Here is a 16,021-nt window from a genome sequence, read left to right on the forward strand (position 1 = left end):
AACATAAAGAATAAACTATACATGCATTATAGGCATTTAATGCACTTCAGAACCACCTCAGGACTGAGACTGCTGAAGTTAATTAGAAAGATTTTTCACAGCACAAGGGTCATGCCTTCTTGCTTTCTGCCTATTTGCCCCAATGCTCATTTCAATGGCTTATTTCCCAATAATCAAAAAATCAAAATTCTTTTGTTCGCCTCTGCAGAATATGCACCAGACGACTGCAGAGAAGCGATAAAGAAAATGACGGATGCAAATTTGACCGTTTTCCTCGGCATTTAGAAGAGACATCAAACCTTACCAAATACTTTCTAGAATTCCAACAGTAAGATACCCATTACTATTTCTCCATTCCCTCTCCCACAGTGTTAATGAATTTAGTTCAGATATTTGATGTAAATATTCATTTAGATAATCAATACTGGGGGATTTTCTTGAATCTGCAGCCCTGAGAATAGGATATGCAACACTGAAATTAGGTTTCTCTCTGCTAAAGAACAGAATACATTCCAGGAAATAAGAAGCTATAAAAATAAAATAACTAGGCCACCAAATTAAGATCAACCTATCAAAGGTCTTTAACGACGTTCAGAACCATGTATTTAATCTTTTAAAAAAATAATTCTAGATTTTAGGCTTTACAAACCCTGAAATATGTCCATTTTTAATGTCTTGTAATATTTTAGTCTCTGCATCCTATTGAAGGTACCACAGCATTATTTCCAGACAAAGAGAGAATAACTGAAAATTAAAGCATGCTCTGCATTTCATCTGATTTACAGAAATGATTTTCCTTTTCGGACCTAAAATAAAGTATTTTAGACTTCTGCACTTCTTCTTGAGCTTCTTCTGCATACTTGATCACTGTTTCTTCACTGCATTTTGACCACTAACTAAAACAAACAGAGAAACAATCCCCAAACTCCCCTAAACAACCTCCACGCACATTTCCTATATTTATTGAAATAATCATGACTAGTCCAGTCTACAAGTCACCTCATGAAAAAAACTGAGATAATCCATTTAATTTGGGATTATTTTCCAGATAAACTGTCCTCAGCAGAGTACTCAATCCTTGTTGAAACAGGGAAAAAAAAAAWAWATATATATATATATGCAGCAGACTAAATCTTGTGTCTTCAAGGAAGGCCCACGCATAAAAATTAAACATTGCTTCTAAAGGGAGTCACTATAAAGCAAATTCCAGAATTATATTCACTTTATAAATGGTGAACACCACAATATATAATTTTTTTCTGGACTACCACCGGCGCAAAGCAAACTAGTCTAATAAGATCAGTACTAAATAACTGACCAGGGATCAGTGACCAGTTACTACTGCTTCACAAAGAATTTTTATATATATACACACACATATACATATATATGTGTATACATAAAAAACATCTTAAGTCAACAATAGAATAAACTACTTCTACATGGTATTTTTCACCTAAACCCTGTTATTAGGTGGGCTTATGCCATGAGGCATGAGTGTTTACATACTTTCTAAACAGTTTACAAATCTTATCTAACATAATCCCTACATTCTATAATCCTATTTAATGTATTTTACGTGGGCAAAACTGCTGGAACCACTAATATCTCAAAACTCACAATCAGTGAATAGGACATCAAATCGTGAAAGTAGTTTATGTCCAGATTAGCGTTTCAATCACTTAGGATCAGGTAATTTAATGCTGGGTTTCACAGTGAGCTATATTTATCTGCATATAGGCCATATATCTTTCTCCTCCAGTAGGAAACATTTAGAGTATATTCTTTTACAAAATTCCTAGCGAAAATGTATATAAAGTGCTGATAGCCTTTGTATGTGAAATTTTCAGTGAATTCACATTCAATCTGTGGTTTCTAAACATAAATAACTGATCTATTTCCTTTGAATGAAAATAAATATTTTTCCCCATGACAAAGAAGCACAATTTTACTAGTATCTCAGCAATTTCCAGCCTGGGTCTTTCAAATACAGACTTAACCATGCAACTGCTTTCTATTGTCATGAACTGTATTACCAAAAGGCCTCTTTCCTACAGTTAAACTTAACCATTAATCCTGGTTTTGCTTTGTATCTTTACAGTGTGATTTTGGTTTTGCTTTCTGAGCTTCCAGATTCCCTTCTTGATTCCAAGATGGTCCACGTGTCCATCTACTTTATCGGGTAGCAAAACCTCCCAATTAAAATATTTAAAGCTTTGCTGTTGCCTGCGGCAGACAATGGGGCAATATGAGAAGATGTTGGTTTACTAGAAAAAGTTTAAACAGTGTTTTCTTGCTACTGTGCACTTGCTACGGGATTCAAAAGCTTCCCTCCTGGAGAAGCCTTATTGTAAGGCAACATCATTATACCTGGCTTCCTCTCTTCCATCTTTCCACAGGTTCACTGTCACAGTTTAGACTGCCGATAAACGGCTTTTGATCCCAAGGATACAGACCTGCTCCAGCTGTGGCTTTCAGAAACAGTTTTTGATTCTAGACGCTGAAATTCAGACTCCTTAAATGTGCCCCAAATTTTAGGAAGCTCCAAGTATCCAATATCTGTACTGAACATCTCATCACCAGTTCAGTGTCAAAAATAGAAAACAAAAAAACAGAACAAAAACAACCCCCCCCCCCAAACCCACCATTCACTATCTACTCTTGGTTAAGCAAAATCTTGGTCATTGCTTTTTATAGCAGTACCTTTCTGGTATTTGCTGGTAAGCCACTAGTTATACAGGCAGCCAGAGAGAAATATTTTTTATACAGAGGGGCAGATGGTCATACCTTAACCCTAGCACGGAAATACTTTTGGTCCAGAACCAATTCACATCTGGCCTGCTGGGAGCATGGGCAGAGGACCCCCCATTGCAGGTCAGGAATTTCATGGTGTGAATGGGAAAAGGGAGCACGTTAAATACTGCTCACAAAGATTTTTCCTGCACTCTCTCACAATGCTGCACTATTTCTGATTCTGCCATTTTGTTCGCTTTTGGTTCTTGGATCAAATGGTTAAAGATACAAAGAGTAAGGACTTGATAATTCATAACTTCTAGGCAGGACTACAGATAACACAGCCAATTCTTTTTTCTTTCCTAGCATGTGACAACACACAGATGCTAATGCTTCGAGTCAGTGGTTCATCCATACCTCCTTTTCACAGGAATCATCTATGTTTATATTATGCTTATAATGCCATCTTCAGTTCTGAACTGCAATCTTAATCTAAGTCTGTATTGGTCCCATTAAAATTACCTGAAATGATAAATTACAGATGTAAATCTTTGTACATTAATCTTAAAGGAATTGCAAATTCAAAAGGAACAATTTAAAATAGGGTTGTTTTTTGGGCAGAGGAGCAATGAAGTTCCCGATTATGCATGTAAAGAACCTCAGATTGCATCACACAGCAGGAATATGCAATGCTGTCATATGTTAAGTGATGCACAGAAATCCTGCATCGATAAATATTCTACTTCACAATGTGCCTGGATCATTATAAGATATGAAAGATTATCTGAGATCCAAAGATTTGAGATACCGATCATTTGAAGATTAAGAGACATGAATTCCTGTGCAGACTACAGAGACACAAAAATATAATTCTTAAGAGCTCAGCTCCGGCCATCAAGTCAGTTTAAAAAAAAAATTAAACACAAACACCCCCGTTCCACCCCCAAATTAAGTCAACAAGGACAACTCACTTGGCCAGCAGCAATTACAATGTCTCTCACAGACACTCTGCTGACTGGACCTTTTGTTTTCAAAACATGGGACAAAACAAATTCAGCGTTTCTTCTCTTAAAATTCTCTGATGAATTCAAGTCCTTCCCTTCTCCTGGTTAAGTCAATAAGAGATTTATCACTAGCTTTTTGGGGACAGAATAAATAATAGCCTGCATCTGCAGTGCTACGTAGTTTAACCTCACTTACAAGCACCGAGCCTCATATCCATCTAAAGCTGTAGCCTTCCTCCGTAAAGTCATCTCCTGTCATCTTACACTCTTCTAAAGTGTTTATGCCATTTAGTTTTTTTTTTAAACTCAAGTTCCTTCTTCTCATTTTTTGAGAGCAGCTGATTAAACCTGAGCAACTGGGTTGTTGGACGAAATATGCTGTAGCTATGAAATGGTACAGCAGGGACCAGTTTCACTGTTAATTTAAAATGCTAGAATTAATTAGGTAGTGTAAATGAAGAATTTAATAAGCACACTTTACAACCACAAGTTCTGCTTTTATTAAACACCCCTGCCAAATGAAGGCGAGTATTTTCAGTCGCTCTGTTTTTCCTTGTCTCATTCCCTTAAAATTTCTGCAGTGGAAAAAACATTTTTTCTATTGCAACCCCTCCCCCATAATTAAAATGTATGCCTGACTTTATCTTCTCTTTCAAGTCATTAGCATCTTTAAAAAATGCTACTGTATATCCTGCCTGTTCTGAGACGCTACCAAACAAAACCGAAGTTTACAATTTTGGTTTTGAATACCAAATTAAAGGCTGTCTTAGAAGCTGTCATTCCTATTCAACTCAGTACGGTGTACTACCAAATTAGCATTTTTATTTTTATTTTTTATTTTATTTTTTTAAGTAAAGGAATACGCTTCTTTAAACATGTGTCTTTCCAAAGCGAGGGGTAACATCATGAATTAATTTTCTTTAAAACAAACAAACCCCCCCCCCCAAACCCCCACTACTACTGTTCTAAAAGACCTGGAAAAACACTTGGAGCAGATGATTATTGTTGTTACAGTAACTGTTTAATCCATTTTAAAAATAATGATAAAACAGTCCAGATCATAAATTCTCTCACAGGAATTCTGCATGTTTAACAGACTTTGTTTAGCTCTGAACTCCTTGGAAAAAGTATTTTTGGAGCCTAAACATTATTTCACAAGATCTGTGCACTTCCTAACAGGACAGGGGAAATTGAATCTTTTACATGAACCAATTAAATCCCATCTAGCCTCAGAAATGCATTTGAGATTTTTTAATATGGTTTTGCCAGGCCAACTATTTCACATGCTTATTTGGCATATGACCTTTGCTATTTTTTTTGAAGCAAATTCTCTTTGCAGATAACTTTTTAATTTGGTTTCCTTGTTTTACCTAATGTTTTATCTTATCAGGAGAAAGGAGAAAAGAACTTATTGCCTATGAAGACCCATATTTTTAATGGAAACTCCTGTAGTGTTTGCTTAAACACATACTACAACAGTGTATACTCAGCTGAGATTTAATAAAAGTGCACAGAAGTTTTGAACTGAAACAATGAAAAAATCCAAAAGCAGACAGAAAACAAACCAAATTGCTTTGGACATCCCCACCAGTTCAGCAAGACTATCTTAAGAATTTACTACTTATTCTGCAATACAGCTTCACTGTCAAAAGAAAAAAAAAAAAAAAGAAAAAAAATCACATTGAATCTTAATGATAAAAAAGAAATGAAAGAGAAAGTTGTTACTAAAAGAGCTTAATGGTTTAAAAAAAAAAAAAAAAAAAACCCCCCCCCCCCAAAAAAAAACCCACAAAGAAACCAAAAACCAACCAACCAAAAAAAACCAACCCAAATCCCCAAACACCACAGTGTAAAACCACACACACACACAAGACGATCCTGAAGGATGGTTAGGTATGACCTCAGCACATTTCCGTTTGCTAAGAATCTGCTAAGAACCTTTAGAAGTATTCACTGGTTCTGGCTGAGCACTGCATTTAACTCGCGTAACTCTGAATTTAATGTGAGGCATGAAAATGTACCCTAAAAGTTAGCAATGATGCAGAATACCTTGATAACACTCCTGAAGTCTTAGAAGATTAAATTCTGTTTTCAAAAGTGATACAGACACTCTGGATAGCAATTCAGTTTTACTGAGAATTTGCTCCTTATGTACCTGTATCTCTTAAAAACAACGTGTAGGCTCCTAAGTCATTTGGGGCTGATGTTCTCAAAACATCTGTGTAATTTTTTTTTTTTTTTAAAGAATGGTTGCTACGAAGCATTTATTGATCCTAAAGATTTATGCACTTTATACAGGAAAAAAAAATGCACAGGCAGAAAACTACCCAAGAACATGTCAAAGATCATATAGCCAATTTCTCGCCTCCTCAAACAGAGACAAAAGCCTTGAGATAGAATGAAACAAAGAGAATAGTGTTCATAACAGATGAAGTAATGGTTTTCCTTCCAAAGGCTGCCAACTCTCCATAAAAACAACACACACAATATCTAAAAATTTGAGATTATATTTTAAGGAAACCACCACAAGTTTGAGGTGCTATAGGAAGCCAAAACCCCCCATTTCTGAAGCATAAAACTTATCATGATCAAAATTCAAACTAGGTACTCTAGACTCCTGCAGACCCTGATTTAAAAGCTATCTTAGTTATTCAGTTCTGTTTAAAATAACTGAAGTAATCTGTAATTTAATTTCTCAAGATTATTTTCAGACTGAAAAGAAAAACAGCAGTCTGGAGCTGACTGACTGGTAGCAGATATCAAGGGAGGTATGTCATACTGGGACACTGGGTCAGCTCTGCTTACAAAAGCAGAGGACTTCAGTTCTTCGGATAGAGATTTTGGGGGTTAGAGGAAGGTATAAGCGATTTTTTTTTTTAAGGTAAAAATAAATAAATAGATAAGTAAAAATCAAAATTTCAATCTTTTTTATTTCATACYACTGAAGCGGTGTCTGAATTGGAAGATATACTGAAACAGACACATTGTAGTCAATGTGCAAAAGAAAATTCAGCTGAACTACACTTCTGAGGATTTGAACTGCCCTGGGACTTCTGCCATTTATTATGTGTCTCATGTTAAACTTGAACATTGTTGCATGTGAGGTAGTAAATTAAGAAAAAAAAAGAAACTGCATGTTTAAAAGCACTATATAGATCATCCTAACGCTGCCAATGCAATGGCTGTCAAGCTGTTTCAGAACTAGGGACAAAGATTTATATTTTAAATTCCTCATTTTTACATAGTGTCTCTTTTCACAGAATGCAAAACCAAGTTGCCAAGAGTGCATTCGATAGAAAAGACAGCTCCTGTTTTGGAACCCTTTCCTTCCCAAGACTGCCTCACTGTGCTAAACATAACATTGGTGATGCACAGAACAGCAGTGAAATTTCAGCTGTTCCCCACCTACAGTGCGAGTAGACACACAACCTATAAAACTAACCTATAAAACAAGCTATAAAAACTGATGGTTCATCCCACTGTCTTCTTTTTCATTCTGTGCATCACTGAATTCCTGGCTTCAGCAGCAAGGATACAGAGCAGGCTAGGTATATTTGTATCTGTCCACACCTCCTTTAGCGATGGTGCAGACATGCATCTCTCCTTTTTGAGGTGGTATCTCTAATGGGAGTCTTTTTTTTAATTTATTTTGAAGGCACAGTTCTATCAGCAAGTGCCACATTGTGAGGAAAAGGACTATGGCAAAGTAAAGAGTTTTCAGGGAACAAAGCTAAAATCATTAGCCAATAACTACAAATGTCTGAATGAAATTCAGATCAGTGGCTCCTGACCACAGACCATTGCTGCTCCAGAAAGCCATGGTAAACAAACTGTGATGGGCATGCAGAACCACCTTGATTTTGAAATGTTGCTTATAGTCAAAAATTTGATGAAGGTATGGTAAGGTTCGAAAGAAATGGTCTGAATTAAGTGGTGGTCAGTTAGCTCAAGCAATTTAGGCTATCTTCCTACAAATAAGTCAATGTTAAATACGAAAAAAAGGAATGATCAGGAAAGGAATGTCATCATCTGAGCTCTATTATAAGAAGCTGCATACCAAATGTGTTACACACACACGCAGACTGGTAACGTTCGTTCTTCCCCTTAGATCTGTATGTAGGCTGAAAGACAAGCGGCTCCTCCTACAGCTGTTCTAGATCCAATGTGTACTGCTGAAAACTAAAGCTTTACCATCAGAAGTTTATCACAGTATTTGTGGTATTCCCCATGCCAAGGACCTACAAGATGAGGGCAACGGTTTACCTGTCCCTAAATGTAAAATGACCCTGATGCATGTAGAAGTTGACAATATGCAAGAACTTACCTGTAATTTTGTCTCTCACGAGCTTGCAGGATTCTATTTCGCCAATGCTCCCAAAGAGACTCCTGAACTCCTCCTGCGTCATGTTCTGGGGTAAGTAGTTGACTATGAGGTTGGTTTTGCTGTCATCTGTAGCAGCCCCTGTCTGCATAGGGGAAGGGCAGTTTCTACTGTTGCTGGAGGGTCCATTGGTTGTATTGGAAGTAGGGCCATTCGACACCTGAGGCTCCATGGTGCTAATTATCTAAATAAAAATAAGAGGAGGGGGGAAAAAAAGCCTGAAGTTTCATAGATACAATTGCTATTTTTAAAGATACTTACAAACGAATGAGTAGGTAGCATTCATGGCCAATTTAGATACTTCAACAAAAAAACCCGGCTTGATTCCTCTGTTATTGTTGCAAAGTAGGTCATGCTAGTCTTTGGCTGTGAGCATATACGAAGATGCAGTTAAAAAAAAAAAAACCTTCTTTTTTTGTTAATGCGAAGCTGATTTCTGCTTTCATCACACAACCATTTTCACAAATGTATATTTAAACCACATAAATTTAATTATAATTTAAGGTAATAATCATAATTAAAATTACAGTTCCATTAAAACAGATGAAGTAAGTGTATGGCTCTATGTGAAAAGGTAAAATATTTTACCTATTTAATAACTGTATCACAGAGTGCAATGACAACAACATTAACCAGGCACAGTCAATCTGCAAAGTGTTGTCATTTGGATTGCCTTAAATTAATAAACTCATGGTGTCCCAAGACATACCATTTACTGGTTCCGGTGATGATGACCTATATTCTCCAGTTATATTTTTCACTAACGCACTGACACCTCTTTAAATAATAAAGCCCTGGATTTGCAAACTTCAGAGGTACAAAGATCTTTAGATATGTACTAGACTCAGAAAGGTTTAATTAGAGAATGGCTTGTCAGGCATAGGTGCAGACTGGGATTTTAAGAAGTGGTTCTATCCTGAAACGTGAAACTCTAATTGTCACAGAACAGATCCAAATGGACTTTTTAAAAATGTCAAATCCAGCTTAGCAAGGTGCACGCATGACAGTCTCCCCCTTGTTGCCAGCACAACTAATCACGCGACTAAACCTGTCTGTGTGTTTACCTGCAGGATAAGGACTGAAGAACGCAAGTTTTCACCTGAAAACTGCACAAATTTGGACAAAGAAAGCATAAAAACCTGGGTATTTCAGACCTTTCCTACCTAGGTATTTGCCTCAACCACCGCTTCCGGCTTCACTGTCACCAGTGCTGCCAGGGGAAGGGCAACTGGGATAAACCAAAGCAATGCAAATGGCAGCTCTTGCAGTCTACTGCAAAGCTTGCGATGGCGCAGCTACGCTGACACCCGTTCCCCAAGATCACCCCCAGGATGGGCACAGTCTTCCTCGACGGAAGACTGCAACAGAGTCATGGATACGAAGCGCTGTCAGGGACAAGAGACTCTTACTAGGCACGACAAGGAAATACATCAGGGACAAATTCGGAGGAGAATTAAAGGACTAAGATACCAGACAGCCTGAACCTTGTGTTCATCTGATCCTGTAATTATTATAATTACTCAAGACTTAATTTGCTTTCTTTTTTAAAGCCAGGGAGGTACATATTGTGACAAACTAGGCTTGTTTTTTTATGTGCTTTTTCCCCCCATGGAATTACAACCCCCTTCCCCCCAACAAGAGAGTCTATTTCAAATTAATTGCATCAGGGTGGTTAAGTCTTTAACTAGCTTTTATTTTGGTCAATTCTATTTTTTTTTTTAATTTAAGTGTTTCAGTGTTGGCTTTGATGCTTCCTGTATGAAATAAGCCTCCTTTTTAATCAATGGAAATAAAAGTTCGGGGTTAGTACTATTTTTTGATTTTTAAGCCCAGTAATAGCTACTTGGTTTAACAATTTTCAAATAAAAAGAAACCTTGCTACCCTGTGTTTAACAGGAAGGCCTTTCAAATATAAAGCACAACTCTTTTGAAAATATATTTCACAAAGACAGTAACTACTTGGAAAAAAATCAGCACATCCAAATCGGAATCCTATTGCCAGTTTTATCTGTCACGTGGCACCAGACACTGCTGGTGCCTTCAGTGAAGTCTCATCAACCACCTTCCTTTTTCACAACATTCATTGTACCCAGCATTAACCATATTTCCTTTTTTAAACTACTGATTTCATATATATATATATATATATATATATATATATATATATATATATTTTCACTCACACATGTTACTACATGCTACAGATGCTACTAAATCTGTTTAGCTCAAAAGTCCAGCTGGAAAATAATCTTTTGATCTCTGCAGCTCTGTAACCTTATAGCAAATACTTACTCCAGGTCTAAGCTTTGTTGTTAGCCTACCGCAGGTATAGGTGTCTTTCACCCTAAGGATAACGTGCATTCTGGGAGGCCTGGTTCAACTGATCATATGTGCTGTATCTGCACACCTGCGCCAACTTGAATAAAAATAATAATAATAAATCCAGTTCAGGTTTTCACTAAGCACAGGCCTTATGCTGATAAAACCTTAAATCTCCCCCGAAACCAARGAAAATAATGGAGGCCACTAACACGCAAGGCCAGATCTAGTATCTAGAACTTCAATGGGGCTTGAAACACTGAGCAATATTAACTAACAAACTGTCAGCATCTTTTGTGGAAAGGTGATCATTTCATATACTGTTGGTGAACTTGCACCACTCCTCCGTTTTTCTGTGCTAGCTTGCACACTTCTCATTCCAGTAGGGCCAGCAGTAATGCTCTTGCATATTTTCATTTTAAATCCTACGGTTCAAAATCCATCCTTTTAGCCAGCAAATAACTAACAMGTAACATGATACAGTGGGAGGATGAGAGTAATAATGCAGCTGATAGAGTTAACTGTACCTTTCTGTGGGTATTTAAACCATAAACCCATATCCTTTCTAATATAAAGAGCCACAAGGCAAACTGCTATTTTAGGGACTGATCCTGGCCTTCTAAAACAAACAGGAATACCACCACGGGCTTTGGCTACTGCAGAAGCAGGACTTCAGCACAATACACTGAGAAAGGCACATCAGCTATTATTAGCAACAGAAACAAAAGCTATGTACAGTTTCTCCACAATAAACAATAACCCTGGATCTTTGAAAATCTATAAAAGATGACAAGATTCAAAACTGGCTGCCCTACTTAGGTGTCGTGCAAACTCCTCGTAGTTACATTTTCAGCTTGCCTTCCTTCCACACCAAGCAAATAAATATAATTCAACTACGATATTTAGCAAATCCAGAGCACAAGAATAAGCTGCTCTGTAACAATCTGTTCTCGAGCAAATAGATTTCCTCATATAAAATTTCTCATCAAAATATCTTGGCATAGACTACTGCTGTACCAGGTGCCAGGTTTTTTTCCTAGTTACTCTCACTCACTTCAAATTAAGTTTTCCTGATTTTTCCATAGTGGAAAGGGAAATCAAGACACCTATTTGCCCTTTAAATTATTACAAAGTTGTAGGTTACTAATAATTGCTTTGCTATGTAAAGAATGAGATAACGGATATAGCAAAATGCTGAGAATCTAAAGAATTACCAGAAACATTTATCATAACACATCTGAGATATCATGATTTTTTTCACTGCATAATTTTAAGGCTCTGTGCACGGAGTGATTCCTGTATAAAAGCAGTGAAGTACCAGAGTGTGCATTCAAAGTTCTTACGGGCACAAAGGAATAATACTTATTTTAAACATACACACTGATTCACATCATTAGTATAGACAAACTATTAATGCTAACAAAAAGGTATGTTCCCAATTCTCCTTTTTGGACATTTTTTGTCCTCTCCACCGACACACCTAAAACTCAAATACACTTTTAAGAGTTCAGTGTGCATGTAGTAAGACATTTACAGTCAATGACTGTTTTTAATATTAAAGAAGTTGATCCCACATCAGTCAGCACATTACATAATAACTACGTTATTTATTCAAAGAAGGGATTTCAACCTGCCACTCACTATTTCTTCTATTCAGAACACTAAGATTTAAATTTCCAATTCAATACCTATACCACAGTATGGCTATTTTTGGAAAGGCTACTACAGTTTCCTGGGCACACGGTTTACTTTCATTATGTTTTAATTATTGGTAATAACATTATTTTTATTATTTTACAAAAAAGCATCTTTGTTATTAAGTAGAATACTTACTGAGATGCAATTCATTCCCACGACAGCATTAAACAAGGCTATAATCTCTCTAACTTGTTTAGGGCTTGTTTGAATATTAGCAAAATAAATGTGGAAAAATCCAACAGTCACTTAACCCCAACAGTAGATTTTTTTTTTTTTTTTTAAACATAAAACACACTATATTTCCTTAAACATTAGCATTACACCTCTATACATGCAACTTAAAATTCACCATCTATATGCTTTTGTAGGCTTTCTCTAATCTAACTTAGGCAGCTATTACTGCTCCTGAAATATTACATTGCAAAACCCATGTRCCATGACGTTTATGTGTGACTGGTAAGCAGAGTGGGGTTTTGTTTTGTGGTTTTTTTGGAACAACTTTCCAGACTTCCAGTACTGCAACATTATTTTCTATATACCAATTAACAGTATCTTTAAAGAAAAAAATAAATTGCAGCAACTATTTATAGACATCAATAATTTAGACACCCATAATTAATTTGAATATTCTATCTTTAAACTGTTTTTAAAAAAACCCACACCACCACTATCTGTGACTTAAACAGAATTCAAAGATGGCAATTTTGTAAACTAAACAAAGGCAACCCATATGACAAATTCTGTATGTATTTCATCAGACAGCTGCTTTTAAAAATTGCTTCTTGGTGCATTACTTTTCTCTGTATAGTAACGTATCAGCAAAGCACAAGGTGTTTTAGTTTGACAGATTTCACAAGGAAATGCTTTGCTGTTTTGGAAGACAACATAAGCTTTGCCAGTGCTTTGCAAAACAGGACTAATCAAAATGCTTGGCATAACCCCTCCTACAAAGCATCGGCAACAAATACCTATTATAGAGACTCCTACATTCCAAATAACGTCTCAGAAGGATTTCTCTGTCAAATCTACATATACATTTTTCCAATTGATTTAATTAATTTCAATTTATCCCTGCTGAAATACTAGCTCCAGCAACAATGCAAAGAATACCTGTACATATAAACAAAACTATTACAATGCTTAAACAAACCACAGTAACTGCCATTAATCTTCAGTTGTTATTACAGTAAATGTTACAACCTTCTACCATTACAAAGCACAGTTAATGAATCATTTAGAAAACTACCCACAGACTGATTAAGATGGTCTTAGCTTCCTATTGCATGCATAAACAATAGCCAATGGCTCAATAAATGTAAATATACGTGTTTTATATTTACAAAATTTGTTCTTAGCAGTCTGAAGTAAGATCTGCATGCTGAACTGAAAAAACTGTCACATACGTACACTGAAAACCAGCATATATTCAGCAAATAATGTCTTTAATTCTTGTTATCTAAGTTATGTATACTCTGCTGTCCATTTTCCACAGGTAAAAATAAATGAATCTGATATATATGACAGAAAATACAGTAATGATTAAGAATCTCAAAAATAAGTATTATTTATAGGTGATGAAGTGAAGTGTTTTTAAGTGTACCACAAGCATTCCTAAGAAACCAAAATCTGAATAAAATTCTAACAGCTATGGAGTATTCCCATGGACAGCTCATTTTGAGGACTCAGAAGTCGGAAGTGTTACCTACGCAGGATAAACTCTTCACAGCACCTAAATGCCAGGAAAAATGATCATGGTAAATTACTCCTTATGAAGAATTCATGAGGTCTAATTTTATATTATTTCTAAATGTTCATTAATGAACAAACTCAGAACAGTCTCCCATAAAAGAGAATTTAGATAAATAATGCAAAGATCATACTTTATCTAAAAAAGCTCTTTAATTAGCATTGCAAGTTGTTTGTTTTTACGTGTGAAAACAAATGGTGCCATGGCAGAGGTCCCACAGCCATCTTCTGAATAATGATGACAAAAGGAAAAACAAACAAAACCTCTCAAACAAAATAAACGTGGATTCACAAAGGTTTTCTTTCTGTATTGGGAAACAGGTTTTAACTCCCAGGGTATCTGTTCTTCTGAATGCAAGGAAGTCAGCATGGCTTAAGTCAGTCCCACAAGAACTTTCTACAGGTCAAAAAAAAAAAAWAWAATAAWWAWWAWAAAAAAAAATCTATCCATAGGCCTCTCATCTGTTAACACATATGTGAATAGYCACATCAAAGGCAAAAGACAGATCCATAGGTATAAAGTAGAACATACAAATATATCCTCAAGATCAGGTCTCTCAGCCCTGGACCAGCAAACGTACCCCAACACACACTTTAATGCACAGCCAGGAGCAGTGCTGTTTACTTCAATGGGTTTAAGCCCATCTCTACATTTTTGTAGGATAAGGTAAAGGACTGTAAAACGTTCAGGACAGATCATGTCTTCTTCCCACAGGAGAGTGTTAATAAAGAGTAATTATAAGTATTTGGTGATTCAAAACCATAATCCTAGCAAGAGTAAGAAATAGGTGCACCTGAACCTTGCATCCGTATCACGTGCACTTCTTGCAAAACTGACCGTAGTAAGGGAGGCAAAGGATGCTGTATGCAGCTCCAACACATATTTCCTTCTCTATAACACAACTGTCAAATGTCACTGTCAATTACGTTTTTATTAAAGCTTATGTACTGCACAACTAGACTTTGCTATTATTTACCTAATAAATACATCACGAACATGAAATAAAGGAGGGAAACGAAGCTTTTGAGCAAATCTGCCTGGAGGCAAATCCAATATCCCAGAAATGAATCATTATCTAACCCTCCATATTTTGACATACTCCCCACTCACATACAGTTTTACACGCTTTTTTCCCCTCCCTTCCAGTAAAAGTCGTATTTAATATTTTAAATATAGATAGAGCTGAAAGTCTCAACTCAGAGAACACATTAAACCAGCAGTCACAGTGACATACGCTGGCYCTAGTGGCATGGCTGCAGTCTTACCACAAAAGCTTGGTTTCAGAATTCACTGTAATCATGCTGAAACTATGCTCAAACGTTTTCAGCAAGTTCACATTTACTGGGCGCCGCAATAGTTGTACAGAGCACACAAACAATCCAAGTGGAGAAGACAACAAATTCCTTCATTTTAAGAGGCAAGCTTTGGTTCTAACATGAAGGAAATGATTTTCTTAAATGGCTAAACTTATCTTGATCTAGTCCTTTATACTTTCACCTGAATGTACTAGAACAAAATTTTGTGTCCACAATCTGCAGTGCAATAAATGTAAAATTTACTGGCAATATTACTTGTGATCACAGCAATGCCTAAAGGATCTACTGATACCAAGTTGTGGTAGATGCTGTACAAACAGATAGTAAGAGCAGGGACTGCCTCTGAGCCAACACAACAAAAATAGAAAGGCAAAAATTATTACTTTTATTCCAAGTTTTGCAGAAGGGGGAAAAAAGTCAAAAGTGAAGGAAGTTATCTAGGCAAATTGCTGAAGTCACATGGTAAGTTGTGACAGCTCTACGAGTGGAGCACAATATCCCCAAACCTGGACTAGTTGTAAGGTCACCTCTCCTCACGACTTTTTCAAAAAGCAGAAAAYGTTTCTGTTCCCATGGAGTACGGGCTCTAAAGCTTTGCGTTTGATCCTGAGGGCAGAAGGGAAGAGGAGCAGGAGGAGGGGAAAAAAAAAAAACCCTAAAAAGAGACCAAAGTCAGTCACATAATCATTTTAATGTCAATAACCAATAAGGTATCCGTAGAAGTAGCCATACTCAAAACTACATGGCCAATAGTCACCTAAGAGGTACTAGCGAATGCATCATACCACAGACTTCATATGGTCTCACTCTCACTGCAGGTACT

The 16,021-nt window shown here is 36.5% G+C and overlaps 1 protein-coding gene across 5 annotated transcripts in view; it reads right to left on the reverse strand.

The window, feature by feature from the left end:
• ELAVL4 (ELAV like RNA binding protein 4) overlaps nucleotides 1-16,021 on the reverse strand; it is a 68,212-nt gene that overhangs the window by 37,325 nt on the left and 14,866 nt on the right. For 3 of the 5 annotated variants that reach the window (XM_026086825.1, XM_026086826.1, XM_026086829.1), the window contains one exon: nucleotides 8,062-8,302. In XM_026086825.1, the coding sequence (XP_025942610.1) occupies nucleotides 8,062-8,302 (241 nt within the window). Of the gene's footprint in view, nucleotides 1-8,061; nucleotides 8,303-16,021 lie in introns of those variants that run through there. The other 2 variants (XM_026086828.1, XM_026086827.1) reach the window with 2 other exon arrangements.

This window comes from Apteryx rowi, unplaced genomic scaffold (assembly GCF_003343035.1).
Source record: "Apteryx rowi isolate R43461 unplaced genomic scaffold, aptRow1 scaffold_7, whole genome shotgun sequence".
NCBI classification, from domain to species: domain Eukaryota; kingdom Metazoa; phylum Chordata; class Aves; order Apterygiformes; family Apterygidae; genus Apteryx; species Apteryx rowi.